An 18,638-nucleotide genomic window follows, 5' to 3' on the forward strand; every position below is an offset into this window, starting at 1 on the left:
TATTTTTTATTCGGTCATTTTCCTCATTTTCCAGCTCGACATAAGGTTCTTGATATTGCTATCTCCCTCAATAGTTTCTATTTGAGTATTTGGTATCTGAATTCTGCTTTAGAAGCTTACCATGAGCTCCAATTGGGATTACGTTCTTTGATTAAGTGGTGTGTTAACTATCTTTGGAGGCTGAGCTATAGGCGGTTGTGCTTTTTTATTCTCTCATCAATTCTTTGTTCTCTTCAACTCTGTCATCGTGTTAGTATGGCGAAGGCTGGTAGCAACACAATTTCCATGGAGCTCGATTACGCTTCTAAGTCTTTCTCATCGATCACCATTTGTTCCCACAACTGTGACTCCCACGAAGCCCTACACTAGGTTGATTATCATCTTCATGTTCAAGTGCGTCAATTATCTCACTCTCAAATATATCACTCAAACAAGATTTCGGCTCTACAAAACCAAATTTATGGGGTATTGTATGAAATTTTTGCTCTTAGAAGCATGCTTATGGATTTGAAGTTTTCAGTTGAAAATTCACTTACCTTGGAAGTGCAGGATTTGGGGTTGGGTCAAATGGAATTCGACCTCAACCTTCGAGCAACAAGTTCAAAATAATGCTCCTTCTTAGTGGCAGTGGTTTTTGTTAATTTTGTTTCCTATGGCTCTCTTTAGTTTGGCAGTGACACAATTTTGGGTGGCATGTTGTGGTGGAAATGGGTCTGGTATTTTTTTTATGGTGCAATTGGTCTAATGATCTCTTATGGCTCTTGGTCGGATACGACTCCTTCCGTTACAACTTGTTGACACTATTTGATATTGTAGCGACTTGGTTAAGGTCTATGTGTTCGGTCTCTGTGTATGGTCTGTTGGTCTTGGTGGGGTTTATGGTTGTGTACTATTTGTTCTATCTGCCTTGGAGGCGTGGATACATTATATGTTCAATATATGCATAATTGTAGTGTCACATTAGTCATTGGGGTCCTGTTTCTATATGTTGTCAAAGTTAATTTTGAAAACAGTTCTGGAATATGAGCTCAGTGTCTCTAGAATTTGAAGTTGTATCCCCTAGGTAACAAGCCGTGACCGGGCACAAATTTTCAATATAATTACTTATTTTTGTCAAAAAAAAAAAAAAAAAACTTTTCAAATGATAAAATTTAGTTTTAACTTAGTTAACTACAAAATAAAGTTATTGCTTATTACATTGAGAGATATATTCTGTAACATAATGTGGAAGTGATGTGTTCTAAGTAATTGAGTGTAAATTCATTATATTTAAAAATTAATATGATTTTTTACATTATAAAAAATAATAAAAACATTTACATAAATATATGATAAAATATCAAAACCGTGGAACAAATTCTTCACAATATTATCCATTCAATTAAAGATTAATCCATAATCTATGTGTAGAATATTATCCATTCAATTAAAGATTAATCCATAATCTATGTGTAGAAACACTTTATCAAAGAAAGAACTGTTAAATTGTGAATAAACATTATATTTGGTGTTTTGAAATAACTTTTCAAAACAATTTTAAATTCCAAAGTTAAAATGTAATTAAAATTTATAACTTTATACTCGACCGAATAATCTATTTAGGGTTTGTCTAGAAACTGGGAGCATCACATTAAAAAAACTAAATAGAGCATACGAAGAAACAATCACATTAAGAAAAACTAAATAAAACATATGAAGAAACAATCTGTCCCATAAATTATTTTAAGTTTCATAGACATTTAAAAATGAGAATGAAATAGTAATAACCTTAACATGGTAATTACTAATAACTTTAACCATGTTTTAAGTTCAAAACATTAATGACTTTAAAAGTACAGTACATTAAGAGTTGAAAATGCCCGTTCACTCTCAAACTCAAACTCACTGTGGAGTTACTTAGCTATAGAGAATTCAAATGTTCATTATTTCAGGTCACATTGTTCGTGTTGGGTTGGTCCGGCGTTTTCTCCTCTGCAACGCAACTTTCAGGACATTTTCATGTGGATTCCAATAGCGACTACCAATCAATACCAACAATGGTCAGGGTTTGTAAGGTGTGGCAACCCATGCTATTCTCGTTTCCATTTCTCTGTGCAAAACAGCTCTCAACTGTACGAGGCTTTAGCGTAACGGCGCCTGTTAAGCCCAGTGCTACTTCTGCCAAAACTGTATGGAAGAAGGTACCGCTTTCTTTATTCATTATGAAAGATGCAAAGCGTTGCAGTGCAATATTTCTCATCGTTTTTAAAAATAAAGAAACGCTGGTATTATACGGCTATTTTTGGAAAACAAAAGAGTTTCATGTTGCATGTAACATATGAACATGAATCGAGCATTATATTAAACTGAAATTTGCAGCGAACTTCGCAAATTTTAGGTTCAATGCACCGCGTCACACAGCCTAATAAACTGACGCATTTGATATATTTGTTTTACAATAAGGTGTCCAGACATCTTCGCCGGAAAGCATAAATAAAATTGTTTTTATAGAAGTGACTCGGACGAACAAATTTGATTGACTTCGAAAAATTGTGTTCCAACCAAAATTACAGCTTATATGATTCAGCCTGGCTTTTTGTTTGATCAAAACTTTGCTCCTAAATCTAGCAGAGGCTAGCTTCGAAGACCAATTATATCTCACCCTGAATATCATAATTGGTTATTGTTCCTGAGATATTCTCCATATTCTCTAGTGTTGCAAAAATCTCCAATTTATCCTGAATTTTCCGTTTTTCTGAGTTTTTCAGGTGGCTGAGTTTTCTGAGTTTTTCAAAGCCAAGTTTATGCTTACCGTCCATTGCCCCCTTTTTTAGATTTTTCCCCAGTTTTACCGATTTTTCCGAGTTGATGAACCCCGCAGTTGTTTTGCCGATGCTGAGTTCTGCAACACAATTTTATCATGATTCATAACTGTCGTATCAACGCAAGTATTGCATAGGGACAGATAAGTAGAAGTACCAACTTCTATGACACTAGCTCTGAGACAGGAGGATACATTGAGAATCATACACACAGAATACTTATCTGCAGACGCCTGACTGAAACACTAGATAACGCCTCCATCAATCTTATCCTGACGAAATCAGGTCTACTGCAGGCTGGACTTGCCCTAAATTGCTTCCATTCACAGGACCTTCTTCATTTGTTGGTTTGTATCCATCAAGCATGGAGTCATCTGAAGAGGAGTCTCCTGATGGACTGCTCGGTGGATTAGAAGAGAGATCGAGATCCATAAACTGATGGATCCAAAATGCATCTGGATCCCTCGATCTTGGGCTTTTGTACTCTTTCGGAACATCATTTGCATTTGGTGAGATGAACTCAATTTGGCGTTCTTGAATGTTGACTGTTATATTTTCCATGTGATCGGTCTGTGTATTGAAATTTTGGAGGACATGGAATGCCTGCTAATTTAGGAAATGAGTGAGAATCTCTCTGCTTCTAGTCACTGTTCTCTCTATCTGGATGTTGGAGGTTTCAACGTGTATCAGGAGCTGCATGATAATTATTTGCAATTCTCCAACCACCGTGATTTCTCTGCTGGAAAACCCTTTCAGTAATTGCAGATCCTTTAGAAGTGCTGACACGTCAGTCTAATTATTTATTGACTTACACATACTCCATCCATATTTAAAAACGAGCTGCACTTTCAGATTATGAATCGCCCCTCCAGAGTCTGAGGGACCTGGGTTCCCCTTAGAAGCTCCATTGAAGAATATGACAAATATATGAAGGGATTGGATCCAGGACGAGATATCGGTACTGTGATGGTCGGTCTGATAGGATCTACTATAGTTTCTTCATGTTGAATGTCTTTCCATGCAGGAGTCCAATCTAATAGGCCCCAATTCTTCATCCAGTTTTTCTTCCTTGGGCTTAAATCTTCTCTTCTTTCTTTTCCTCTAATGGCATTCTCTCTTTTTAGATTGATGCTGGTTGCTTCGATTAAATCCAGATGTGCAGTCTGCCCTTTGAAGATAGCCATATTTTCCATGAAACCTCCCTAGGAATAATTTTCCACTCTTCTTGGATGAGCTGTTTCTTTTTGAGGCACCCCAGATAATTAGAATACCAGGTTTGGTTAATCCGAGACCATAAGGATGGTTAGAGGGAGGCAGGACACCCTAATTTTGAAAAAATGAGACCCTAGACGAGAGGAAAAGGTGAACAGGTTAGGAGAAGGTGCACAGAAGACTCCTCACTTGAGAATTAAAGGTCACATCTAGATGGGCCAACGATACCCTTATTTTTGCTATATGTTTAGTTGTATGAATCCTACCATGAGCTAGTGTACAAAAGAAGAAATCTATTTTAGGGATAAAATAAGGTAGCCAAATCTTTTCCATAGGACACTTGTGTGGGGAGTGGGGGGAAGGTTTTGGAGGGATAAGGCAAGATAACCTATTTAATTGAGTAGTGACCTGAACGGGTGCTCCAAATGACAGTCGCTTACCCCCGGGGAACTGGTGCTTTCCTAGAAAGGGTAAAGGTTAGTGAATTCCAAAGAGGGAGGAGGCCAATAGGAAGATCTCTAGGATGCCTCCATCCTGTTGGAAAATGTAACTAGGTTCGGTCTTCATAATGTCTAATGTAATCATGATTTTATGTATTTGATGTAAAGAGAAAAAGAAAATATATTATTATTATTTTTGTAGCATGGGTTTCATGCTCAAGGTCATTTTATTTATAGGTCAAGCACCCATTGAATGCTTCCAGGGCTTTGTCATAAAGTCTAAGAGTCAAAGAATCATTGTAATATGTAAAAGACCCTATTGGGCATGTTGTATCATGTAAAGGGAATTTATTTAGATTCAAAAGAGTCAAATGTCCTCCTCCAAGACCAAGTCGACCTGCTAGAAAATTTGAAGTAAGGGCCAAAAAATATGAATTGTTGAAGCAATTTGACTGGCATTGACTTTGTGGAAGGGAAGCTCATCAAAGTAGAGGTTGACTTAGTCTTGGAGGGGTCTTTGTCAAGGGTCTTAGGTCTTGGAATTCGTCATTTGAAGATTCTATAAGAAGAGAAGAATTCTTGTGAGTTTTCCTCTCGAGAGGAGAAGTTTTGGCCCTGGCTAGCAGCCTATATTTGTGCCCTCTTGTCTCATTGAACTTCATAGTTTGGTATCTATTTGATGATAAAAACACAATAATAATCAAGTGAAAGAAGAAACTAATTACAATTACATCAAGTTAAGTAAAAGAACATCACAAGCAATCATTGAAGTAAGACAAATCACCCTAATCTAGCTGCCCTTGATTTCTCAACATGGTATCAGAGCAAAGGTGACAAGAAGAAGAAGAGGCAACTTGAAGATCACTCCATTGAAGAAGGATACATAAGGGCCGAGCACAAGGAGATCATCAAGGAGGACTATCCATCTCATCACAAGGATCATATCATCTACAAGGAACAACACTTTGAAGAAGAATAAGACCTCAAGGACCTCGCCTCCACTCAAAAGACTCTACACACTTGAAGTATTCTTTGAAGCCTTCACATTCTACACTACATCCAAAGAAAACAAGAAGAAGCACTTCATCATCATCAAGGAGGCATCTTCAATTGTCAACATCATCAAGAAGGCATCTAGTGAAAGACATCATCATCAAAGAAACATCTTCACTTGACAAGTAAGTATTCTATATCTTATGTCTCAATCTACAATGAATTCTTTTTGCAAGGAGAACAACAAACTTGTTGGGACATCGAATTACCTTGCGTGGAAGAAGAAAATAGATTTGATCCTCTTAGAAAATGAAGTTAGTGAATATGTCACCTGCTCAATCACTGAACCTTCCCAAGAGCAATCTCAAGCACTATCAAAGTATATGAAAGGAGAAGTAAGAGCTCAAAGAATCCTTATTGAGTCAATCAAGGATTCCCTCATTCCCTATGTAGCAAAGTTGAAGACAACGAAAGAGATCTATGAAAAATTAGTGGAATTGTTCTCTGTAAGTACAGTTAGAGAAATTATATTGTTAAGAACCGAACTATACAAGATGAAGGTATCAAAGGAAGAAGGGGTAGCCTCATACCTTATGAGGGTATCTCAAATAAGTGATCAAATACAAGAGCTAGGAGAAGTAATGTCTAATCGACCATTGTGCTCAATGCACTACCTGATGAATGGGACAACTTTGTATCTAGTGTCTATGGAAAGAAGGAAACTACTCCATTCAATGATCTATGGTCATTGTGCAAAATTGAAGAAACCAGATTGAAGGCAAAGAACGACGTTGGATCAAGTGAACAAGCTCAAGCATCTACAAATAACTCAAGCATATGACAAGGAAGAAAGGAAAGTCTTAGAAAATATTTCAAAAGAAAATCAACATGTCTAAGATTCAATGCTATGAATATGGGAATTTTAAAAGGAATTGTCCTAAACTCATGAAGAACAACAAGAAGAGAAAGGAAAGAAATGAAGCTCATATAACCGAAGAAGTAGAAGAACCAGAAGAGAAAAAGACAAAGAAAGAAAGTGATAGACTTCCACTATTAGAAGGTCTCTCACACATTTGATCTTTTTTCAAGTGCATAGAAGTTAGCAAGTAAAAGTAGGAAGCTTCACAGTCATTATAAGAAGCATTATAGCAGAGATCGAGATGACATCATAGAGGCATGGAAGGATAGCCATAGTAAAAGTCTATATGGTTGAAGCAATCATCATACATGATAGAAAGAAAGTAGCTCATGGCATCTTCATTAGAATCATAGAAGAATAATCGAAGTAACAGATTGAATGATTGAAGCAAGTCATCTAGCAAAATAACCAGATAAGAGATCATCACACCTCATCATCATTAGAAAGAAGCATTTGTGGAATGAGGATCATCAAGATCCTCCATTGGAATCTTTGTTAGAAGATTCACCTCTACTTAGAAGAAGCAAGTGATAGTCTACATTCCACCTTGTGTGGGATCCACAGTTTAGAAGGATGATGGTATGATGACAAAGATGTGCAACATGTCAAGTTGGTTGAACTTAAGTACTTTCATTTTCTAGCAAGAAAAGGATGTTGCTAGAAGGAAGTCTAGATGACCAAAAGAAGGAAGATGTATGTATATATTTGATAAAGTCATGTCATCATATAGTTGTAGATAGAATGGTTGAATGCTCTATCTCATGAGCATGATTGAAGAAGAAGGGACTCTTCCTTATGAATGATACATGAAGGTATGAATACAATGTACCTTGAACTCTTCTACATATTGACAAGATGAAATCAACATGATATGACCTCATGAAGAATATGAGGTGGTTGGCAATTATGGTTCCTATGATGAAGGAACTATGTATAGAAGATCCCAAGGAAGCAATATGTGAAAGGTGAAAGAAGAGTTCGTGAAAGATGTATCTATAGTCACGTAAGATAAGATAAGTGATCAACATCTGATAACAAGAAGGATTAGCTATGACATCTCCATGGAGAAGGTATGAAGACCTTGATATGTTGGAGAAGAACCTTGGCAATGTATGTCTTGGAGATGGATTCATACAATATGCGAAAGGATGTTGATGTTGCAAGAAGCATATGTCATGACAAAGGGCCATCATAAAGAGGTAATATTGATTTGATGTTCATTTTTGATTTTTGAAAGAAAGCATCTGGTTGGGTTGTAATAGGGCTACCGAAAGAGGGTTGTAGAAGTTCATCTACAACTAAGATTGGATGGAAGATCCTGAAAGAAACATGACTTGGAAAAGGTAGCAGTATAAAGGATAGCTAGATGATGACAAGAAGATCACTTCCTGATGAAGAGAAGGATGACATGACTATTGGTTCAACACTATGTTTCGTTGAAGGGAAGTGATGGAGAAAGATGGTCGATGCCTTAAGAAGAAGTTCTGGAAGAAGTTGGCTCCATGATGAAGAAGTTGAAGTTCATCCATGACATGATGCAAAAAAGAGGATTTCTACAAGCAGTTGATAGTACCATGATCTCCACCGAAGAGCAGATAACTGCTGTTGGTAACAAGTCCCTAGTTAAGAGGGAGCTTGGGCAAGTCCCTAGTTAAGAGGGAACTTGGGTATATTCCTTTTATAGGAATGAGTAGATCCTCCCTAGTTGAGAGGGAGAGATAGACACATCATTCTTGTCTTCTTTATGAAGAAAGAATGGAGGATTGGGTAAGCATCTGAGACTAATACCGATACTCTTTGAGGATGAGGTAGGGCATCCAATAGGTAAGAGTAGTCGAAGAGGAAATTCCTTGAGGATGTGTTAATCCAAGACAAGAATGGTCCTAGAAGGACATACCTTGTGAACATTCGGATGGGGTATGTGCCTTGAGAGACAATGATGAAGGTGTCTATAAATCATTTGTCTCCCCAACATTGTGCTCTAATCTTGTGGAGAGATAGAGTTGTTAGTCAAGGCCTTGCTATATGACAATGCTGGTTGATATGATGAGATGCACAAATATAAGCTGAGAAGATAGCTTATGAGATGGCTTACCAATCCAACTCTTCTTATGAGAATTCTTCAGTATGAGAATGTCCATGTACCTTGTATGTATTATGAATACCTCCCTAGTTAAGAGGGAGTGTTGGAAAATGTAACTAGGTTTGGTCTTCATAATGTCTATTGTAATTATGATTTTATGTATTTGATGTAAAGAGAAAAAGAAATTTTATTATTATTATTTTTGTAGCATGTGTTTCACGCTCAAGGTCATTTTATTTATAAGTCAAGCACCCATTGAGTGCTTCTAGGGCTTTGTCATAAAGTCTAAGATTCAGAGTCATTGTAATATGTAAAAGGCCCTATTGGGTATGTTGTATCATGTAAAAGGAATTTATTTAGAGTTAAAAGAGTCAAATGTCCTCCACCAAGACCAAGTCGGCCCTACTAGAAGACAAGTTGGCCTAGCTATGACAAGTTGGCCTCATTAGGGCTACTCAACCTTCTCAGAGAAGCCTATATATAAGAAAACCTCAACCTCATTTGAAGTAACATCCAATCAAGTTCAACTACAAAAAAAAGAAGCCTAATAACCAGCGAAGAAGGGGAGAACAAGAGGGAAGATAAATCGATTTTTTGGAGGACTGTTTTAGGGTTGAATCTCTTACACGTGCGAAAAGGGTTAGGGCATTATCTCATTACAACATTTCAGATCTGCTTAGAGAAGCCAAAGTTTAGGATCAAAGAGATCACATTTGTAAGCTGAGTTACAAAGGAAGAAGAAACACACCAAGTGAAGGAGAAACGAGCCTCCAACTACCACATTTCACCCACATGTGCGAGCTAGGGTTTCTGTAGTAGAGGCCGAAAATTGCAGACTTGAAGAAGTGGCCGAAAATCTGAAGGGCCGAAAATCTGAAGTGTTGAAGCAATTTGATTGGCATTGACTTTGTGGAAGAGAAGCTCGTCAAAGGAGAGGTTGACTTGGTCTTGGAGGGGTCTTTGTCAAGGGTCCTAGGTCTTGGAATTCGTCATTTAAAGATTCTATAAGAAGAGACGAATTCTTGTGGGTTTTCCTCTCAAGAGTAGAGGTTTTGGCCCTGGCTAGCAACCTATATTTTATGTCCTCTTGTCTCACTGCTCTTCATAGTTTGGTAGTTGTTTGATGATAAGAACACAATAATAATCAAGTGAAAGAAGAACCTAATTACAATTACATCAAGTTAATTAAAAGAACATCACAAGCAGTTACCAAAGTAAGAGAAATCACCCTAATCTAGCTACCCTTGATTTCTCAATACATCCCTCCCTACTTAGAGGATCATAAGAGGACCAAAGCAAGATATGAAGCTTATAGCCATTGTCAGAAAGCCATCTTTGAGAGGAAAAAACTTAGGAAATGAATTTAAGGTTGTTTGGGGGGGGTGTTGCGGGTTTGGTGGAGGGTTTTGGAAGAATAAGGCAAGATAAACTATTTAACTAAGTAATGACTTGCATAAGTGCTCCAAATGACAAAGTCACTTACCCCTGTGGGATTGGGGCTAAATTAGAAAGGGAGGAGCTTAGTGAATTCCAAAGAGGGGGAGGCCATTAAGAAGATCTCTAGGATGCTTTCATCCCTCCCAACTCAGAGGATCAGAAGAGGACCAAAGTGAGATATGAACCTTGTTATCGCTCAAACTAGCAGGGATCCTAGAGGGGCACTTGCTAGGTCAAGAGCAACAATGAAGCTAAAGCCCACTGTCACCACAACTAAAGCTTCCTACTCTTTACGAACTTTCACTGATGGGAGGAGACCCGATATATAGAGAATCACTTATGAGGGATAGATCAACTAAGATGGATGTGAAGTGATCTCGATGACCCTTTCCTAGGAGAGACTCAAGAGTGGGACTTGCTTGCCTTTTAAGCAAGGTACAAGGTTCTCTAGGATAGGGGAATAGGGATTTGAGGGCTTGGCTTAGGGAATGTGACTTGCAAAGGAGCTTCCTAAACCCTAAAATCCTTGTGGAACTTGGTTTCCCAAGTGGTTTTTGAAGAGTTGACTTTGATAAGATATGGGACCACACGAGACCAAGTGGACCCAGGTTAGGTCAAGAGGATAGGATTTAGCAACCAATGATATGCTTGACCTAATTAGGGAGGGGAAAGGGTGCAAGGATCCCAGTGAGGTTTCTAGCCTAAGGGAAACCAAGGGCAAGAATTGGTCTTCGAGCTAGGGCTTGTGATATCTCAAGATCCCACCGTCGGAATCTCATGAAATTTGGAGGGCTTCTTGAGGACACACCAACGCAATTGTGGACAAAAAATAGAAGTATTTGGATGGCTAGGTTGTGATATATTCGATGCCTTAGGTGACCTATGGGGCTAGACCTAGAAAGAAGAGGAGAAGGAGAAGAAAAATAAGTTTTAGGGTGATCACCTCTGGTAGACCAATGCCTAATCCTTTGGGGAGATTGGAGTCAAGAATGATTATGGATTCAAATTTGATTTTCTTGGTCAAGGAGGTCTTAAAGGCAACTTCACTTAGCACTAGGGCAAAGGAGAGCAACTTCAAAGACTTTATACTTTGTTTTGCAAAATAGATGGCTTATCAAGATCAATTTCAACCATGAAATATACCTAGGAACTTTCACTCATCATACATGGCCCATACATGAAGCATCCCTATCTAGAAACAAAATTTCCACACTTCACAATAATAGATGTAGCAAAATAGCCCTAGAATAACGAAATCCCAACAACAATGTATGTGACAAAAATAGAGCTTAGAATAGCATTAAAACTGCACTTACATGTATTAGAGTATATCCAACCATAAAAAATTTGCCAAACAAGAAGCTCCAAGACAAGAGAAAATGATCCAAACATCAAAATTCATTCCATGCTCCAAAATTTCGTCCACCAAGAAGGATAACGAAGTTCTCTAAAGAGATACAAGTCCAACCAAGTGATGATGCTAAAATGAATTCACATCACTTGTATTTATACATTTCTAATGAGTTTGATTTAGCTAATTAGGCCTACACTAGCCCCTACAATAAAATATTGTGCAAAATAACTAACTTTTTCTGACAAGCCCACCAAACTAGCTCATAAACAAAAGAATAAGCTTCTTAGGAGATCGAATAATGAATAGTGCATGTTGTTGGGCCTTGGAGGAGGCCTATTGGAGTCCATATGTGCCATAATGTGTAGTTGAACTCCCAAAAGCAGTGGATAAAGGGTTGGCCCCTTGTAATAACATGTGGTGCTCCAAATGACTTGTGGGGGCACCCAAGTGTCCTCATGGGTCTCCAAACAAATCGAAGATGCTTGTAGATCGCATGCAAGGGCTAGGATGATGGTGTAGGTGATGCCACATCATTGTGCAAGTCTTGGATCATCTACTAAGTGTATGGTGCAACTCTGGGGCCAATTGGGCATGATGGATCAAGTGCATCTTCCTTGTCCAATAAGTGAACCATGAGCAATCTCTAAATGGCTGTGGGGATCCATGGAGTGTTGTATGCTACTTTGGAGGCCCATAGCTCTCTACACACACCCTACATGTGCCAATGTAGCCCTCTGGAGTCAGGACCCCGTATAGGGAGACCAAACCCAAATGGAAACCACCCGCAATCCTGCATAAGATCCAATGCGTCCCTGTGCCTTCCAATGCACCAAGTCATTAAAGGAATCAAGTAAAAGAGTTTATAAACCACGAATAACAAGTGAGCACTTCATAGTGGCATGCCCTTCCATAGTGGGCTTTGGCATGTGCTAATGTCTCCCAACTCCAAATAGGGTTAACCAAACATCCTATTAGGTGGTTTCTACCTCTAAAGGGGGTGGCATGTCTGTGGTACATCCTTCAAATGGTGCATAATGATGGAATGGAGTAGGAATAAAAGGGGGCAACCTGGATCACATGCCATGGTACAAGGGTAGCTAATAAAATGGGAGTTGGCACTTGGGTAAATAATGTGTAGGAGGGAGCAATTGTGGTGCATGAGTTACCCCAATTTTAATTTTTCAACCCTTCTTCATATGCCTATTGCCTTTTTATGATTTTTTTTGGTTAACTGCTCGAGGCTCTATGTAATGAGTGCATGATGCGTAAAGTATAGCAGTGGATACCCCTTTATAAGGTGGGGTAGTTCATCGCCCACTGGGGGTTGGGACAATCATGGGTTCTTGAATGATAAAGGAGGCTCATTAAGGGCCATGTAGGAACCCGGGTGATGACCATGGAATGGGGTAGAGCTCATGTCTTGGCTTTTGCCCATGTGCTAAATTCTCTTGTCTCGACCATCTTTTGTATTTTGTGCTACAATTTCCTGTTGAGTGTGGCCAATTATGCTTTTTCTTTTTCTTTTTCTTTTAGCTGCATCAACCTCCGGGCATCATTCCAGGCTCGACCTAAGATGTGGGGTAAGGGGAGGGGGTGGCTGACCCTATGTGGACCCAGTGGAGGAATGTGGACCCAGGTGGGAGGAGAGATGATTGGGGGTGTAATGAGTGGAAGGGGAGTAATATATGCGAATCAGGGAGCGAGACCACACAACCAAAATTAGGGTTTCCCATGTAGTACCATCCCTAAAACCAATAGGTCAGTAAAAGAGATCCCATGGGACTAGGGTGCAAGGTTAACATCCCAAAAGAGACCTAGGGGACAAGAGCACAGACCTAGACCACTCTTTCCGCCGAATTCCCCCATTAATCCATGCCCAAAGTTTCCATGATAAATAAACTAGAATACTCAATTACCAAATAACAAGGCATACCTTTAGGTTTGGGAGGCCCACCTTCAAACATACGATCATGACAGATGGGTGAGGGACCACATGGTTGGCTTAAGTGGCGGAGAAATGACACATCGAGCTAGTTGGTGGCTGCGAGGGGCTACTGGTTGCCGACTGAGGACCATCATGGAGAAATTTTTTCTCCTAGGGATATCACCCACAAAATGGTGGGTAACAAACCTTATTGTTTGAAAGCCATTTTTGAGGGGCGAAAACTTAGGAAATGATTTAAGGGAGCATCATCCAAAATAGGCCAATTCTAAATCTTGTTTGTGAAATTATTGTTGGGAAGCCAAGAAGCAAAGAGACTAATGATTAGAAAAGTTTTAGCAAAGGATTGAAGATCTATGAACTATGGGGAGGAAGGGAGTCTCTAAAAATAACATGGGACCTATCACCCCATTTTAGCATGGTTACACATATTTTCGTAGTGCATTTCACACCATTGTAAGCCCAATATTACAAGTGAAAGCCCTGTAACAACCATGTGAGGCCATGTATTTGGTGTTCTAGACCTTGTGTATGGTTGGCCATGGTCGATCCCTTTGGGTTCATCTCTGGTTCCGTTTACCCTTGATAGGATTGGAGGACCTTGGATGAGCTTATTTGAGGACTCATGTTTTCAAAGGTGCTTGCTTATGTAGGGGTGATAACCAGTGTATAGGCTAGTTCAGCCCGTGAAAGGGTGCACCTATGTCTTTCCACATGGTTATGTGTCTATTGAGTTTGTATGTGCTCTTGGCCTTGTTGCAATATTCCTCAGAGGTTTCTTAACATGGCGGTCTCACAGAATCAAGTTTTCACATTGCTTAAGGCAGTCCATGTTTCTTGATGCAAGTGGTCCTAAAGGTCAAAAGATCAACTTGGTCCCATTTTATTCAGTTTGATGAGAGGATGACATGCCATATGGAAATTTTCCTAACAATGAAGGCATTGTCAATGTGAAAATTCTATTGCAGTTATTAGTTATTAATCTTCTATCTTTATAGATTATTTAATTTGTTGTTTGCCTTTTCTTAATTTTTCTTTGTATTACTGCTTGTCGCTCTAGGAAATGAGAGCATGTTGTGAATGATCTATAGCGGTTAACCCCTTAAGGTGGGGCAGTTCATTGCCCACTAGGGTTTGGATCGTGCATGGGTTCCTTTAGTGATGTGAGAGGCACTCATGGGCCCTAGGAACTAGGGTGATGACCATGATGATAAGGGGTAGAGTTCATGTTTTGCTTTTGCACACTTGCTATATTACGTGTCCTAACCATCTTTTGCATTTTTGTTTTCTTGCTTGTGGACATGATATGCTTTTAACTTTCTTTTAGTAGCTTCAACCTCCGGGGCAATGTTTCCATGCTCGACCCAAATATGTGGACAAGGGGAGGGGTTGTGCCAGTGCCTTGAGAACCCAGAGAAGAAAAATGGTGGAATAAGGCTTGTAATGTGCGGGAGGGGGGGGGAGTGAAAAATGTGGAACGGAAAAACGTGACTACGCTACCAAAACCCAGGTTTCCCAAGTAGTGCCCTTGCTAAAGCCATAGGCTAATAGGGGAGATCCCATAGGACTAGGATTGAAGATTAACCCCCCATTTAAGGTGAGGGAACAAAACCATGATCAAGGCCCTTTCTTCTTCCAAGTCACCCAATAATCCAAGCCCAGAATGCCCAAATGAAAAACAAACATAAGCACCTAATTACACAATGAAAAACATGCCTTTTGGGTTGGATTACCCACCTCCCAACATGTGCTCTTGACTGATTGGCGAGGAAACATACAAATGATGTAGGGAGTAGAGATAAAGTGGCGCATCACATCAACTACAAGGTAGTTCTCAGGGGTTGCTAGCTGTAGGCTGAAGAAGATGAGTAGGAGAAAAGCTCTCCTAGGGTACCCACTTTTGTTGAGTAACAGTCCTGGTGGTTGGTTGTCTGGTGGTGAAGTTACACTGGGTGGGGTTCTTCTGGAAGACTGACCTCCCCACTCTACATGCTTGTTAACTTATCCATGTTTCCAGTGGTCCATTAGACCAGGGGCATGATAGACTGGGGCCTGACTATTGGCGTCCACAAACCACACTGCAATATTCAATATACCTAGTCTGGTTAGACAGGTGTCCAGGTACCGGCTTGTTGTGACTGGACACTTTCTTGTGCAAGTGTGTGGAAATCACACTATCCTCTGATCCGGTGATTGGTAAAGGAAAATTCACCCATCTTTAGAATTCTGTGAAAGATAGGGCGAATTGTACCAACACCAAGGTTTGTGAATTATGGCCCAAGTGCCTAAAGTCGTGATTCCTCAAAATTCGGCTTGGTAATCAATACAAGGAATATGCGCCCAAAATGCCTAATTCACACGCTGTTGAGACAAGAAGAGGGGCAAGGCCCCAACCCAAATTTCACTTAGTTTGTAAAAGCCACACATGGAATAAAATACCAATCAACCCAATTCTATTGCCCTCTTGTATAGGTTGTTTAAAACTTATTCATGGAGATGTGACTGCCAATTTGTCTTAGATGTGAAACTCACAAGTGACATGACTGCTCAAAGAGAGCTATGGCCTGGCCATTAGGCATCACAAAAAAATTCTCTTGAGCACGTTGATTTATTATTTATAAAATCATGATTGTCAAGTAAAGAGAAAGAGAACATAAAATGATAGTTTATTACCTCCATCATGAACATAGTTTTAACCAACACAACCCATAATTTATTTCAACTGTAAATAGATAAGATAGTTGCAATTCATAAGTATGGTAAAAATTTTCGTTAGTCAAGCATTTAACACAATGATAGACCTGTAAGGTAGCTTATCACTTCTAAGTATAATAGTGAATTCAGGGACTCAGTTATATATATTTAAGATATCTTGCAATTATGCATATGGCAGTGAACTACATAGTTCAAACTTCAAACACAACCTTATAGTTATAACACACAAGACAACTGGTTAGTCATTAGCATGGCAAAGAGTTCCGGGCATTCACACATGAACATACATGATTAAGTATTAATCATAAGCACAACAAGGAATGTGATAGTATGAAATCCAACATGCATCAACAATTATACTTTTTTGTGCATGTTAAGGTAGATGACAATTAAAGGAGGGATTTCCACTCTCCACTAAGCCATAGGCCAACCACAGTGAAACTCTCTTGCAGTTGACCACCCCCAAGCCAGATCCAAAGTTTGAGGCGATGTTTCTTAGGGAAATTCACACCAAATCTAGGTCCATATGGGGTATTGCTTAGTCCAAGAGATTAAATCATTGTTCAAGTGGTTTATCCACTGTCTCTTCATAGCAAGCGCCACAGGGGTCTAATGTCCATTGTCTACATGCTTTGTCAACTACTCAACAATCACCATAATGACTTAGATAGCCTTGTCTAGGTGGTTTATTAGCGATACAACAAGCACTCCAGTGATTTGGTCATCCATTAAGTCTCCTACAGTCTACAAAGGCTTAGACTACGAGTCCAGTGGCCTCAAACAAATATACCGAGATTACACTCTAATACTCATAGCTCAAATCAGGCACAGTGTTCGTAAATCAAGTCCAAAATGGTTCAGCCTCCCATTGTTATTACTCCCCAACTCCACGCAATTCCACGAGTAGTCTTGAGTGTCTATATCCTCCAACGAAGGGAGAGCTCATGCATAAGAACCAACATGAGTGTTTCCTTAGCTATGTGTTCCTTTCTTATCGAGCGCACTTTCGTTTATCACTGTCTCCCTGTGTGTCCAATGCCTTGCACTCCCATGTGTTTTTCTATCTGTGTTTTGCTGTCTTTTTTGTTCTTAAGGAGCAATCCCTTGCCTAGCCTCCTCTTCCCATTCGAAAGCCCACTCTGTGCACCACCTTCCTCTTTCGATTTTGAGGGGCTGCTTGGTTGCCTCGATTTTCAAGGGGGATGGGCACTGTCCTCTCTTCTCCACCACCCCAATCTCGTCTCTTTAATTTTGTCACGTGGTGGCTATGTCACAGGGTTCATTGGACCTGAACCATGAGGTTCAAAATTCGACAAACCTAAAAAAATATGTTGAAATTCGTTTAGGTTCGATTTAAGTATTCTCTTCCTGCGACTAAAGCTTGTGCTCTACGATGATGATTGGGGTTCGCATGTGACTTGTGTTGATGTTTTTACAGTATCGAGAAGACATTCCCACAGGTTCATGCAGATTTGACTAGTGGGGGAATGATACATTCACCCAAAGAAGCCATGCTGATTTGGCCAGGGGTGAATGACCCAGGGGATAGACATCTCCCATGGGGTCATGTTGATTTGACCAAGGGAGATTGATACGGTTACCCATGGGGCCATGTTGATTTGTCTAGGGGTAAATGACCCACGAAATTCACATTGCTAGCTTTAGGGTGGAGTGATCTATTTTATAGAGCGGGTTTGAATTGTTGAGCCTAAAGAAACGTATAATTAAATGAGAAGGACACCTGATTTGGAAACATCACAAGTGCAATTCGTCATAAAGGAAGCATCTGAAGTGGCTGTAGACCTATTAGAGCCTAGATGGAGTTGAGATGGACACAATTTGTATCTTATATTGTGATTGGTTGAAGGCTGACTTAGGTAGTGTGGAATAGGAGCAGATCTGGACATGTGTTTGGGCTTGAATCCTCTTGATTTCTTTTTGTGTGTTTATTGGAGGTAGGGCTGAGCCTTGAAGCATCTTGTTTTGGAGGCCAAAAGGTCTGTTTTGGAGGACCAAATAGCCATGCAAGCAGCTGGGAAAGGGCCGAACAATAGAGCAAGAAAGGAGGGTTTGTAGAGAGGGTTGAGCGTAGAGATTACAGAGGTATTAAGGCCAAGACGTGGGTTTGTTTGGTGCCCTAACCAGGTCCGAAATACTTCAGACCTGTAGCATGCACAGAGCCAATTATTAGGCAGTTTGTGACGTCCTATTTTAGAGGCATGCGTCTTCCATGTTTGATGATATTCTAGGTTGATGGTCCAGGTTTGGGACATAATTGTTGGGCATCTTAAGTACAGTTTGGAGGGATGCTAAAAGGTGCCTATAATGCCTTAAGTTAAGTCATTGTGAAGGACTACAAGGCTGATAGGAGAGGCAAAGTTATTGGAGCCTAAGGAGCTAAACTTTGAAGGACTAAAGGAAAGCCAAGAAGGTTGGTGAATTAACCCTAGTTCAGTGGAGTTGCAGAGGACATCTTCAGTGGAAAGTGGGCAACCTTCATTGCCCTAAGGTCTGTCAACAAGGAGCAGTAGTGTGACAAAAGTGGGTAGCATAGTAGAAGACCTTATATGTTGCAGACCTTGAAGGACAAAAGAGCAGCTAGAGGGCAGAGTTGGTCGAACCTAAGTTCAGTGACCTAAAGGAGCTATGTTCACTGATAGAAGCAGATTGAGGAGCTGCGGATTGGGAAGCAAAAGGACCAACAAAAGTGTTGTACATGGACCAAAAGGACTGTGGATGCGC

At 39.8% G+C, this 18,638-nt stretch overlaps 1 protein-coding gene across 5 annotated transcripts in view; it reads left to right on the top strand.

Annotated features, from left to right (window-relative positions):
- Positions 1-1,872: 1,872 nt before the first annotated feature.
- The window catches only part of LOC149236250 (putative UDP-3-O-acyl-N-acetylglucosamine deacetylase 1, mitochondrial), a 305,454-nt gene continuing 288,688 nt past the window's right edge, over positions 1,873-18,638 (top strand). For 4 of the 5 annotated variants that reach the window (XM_089461537.1, XM_089461538.1, XM_089461534.1 and 1 more), the window contains exon 1: positions 1,873-2,180. In XM_089461537.1, coding sequence (XP_089317663.1) covers positions 2,037-2,180 — 144 coding nt within the window. In that variant the 5' untranslated portion in view covers positions 1,873-2,036. The remainder of the gene's footprint in view (positions 2,181-18,638) is intronic. The other variant, XM_089461536.1, reaches the window with a different exon arrangement.

Source organism: Pinus tabuliformis, chromosome 8 (assembly GCF_031772625.1).
Source record: "Pinus tabuliformis cultivar Carrire ecotype Pingquan chromosome 8, CPIR1, whole genome shotgun sequence".
Taxonomy (NCBI): Eukaryota; Viridiplantae; Streptophyta; class Pinopsida; order Pinales; family Pinaceae; genus Pinus; species Pinus tabuliformis.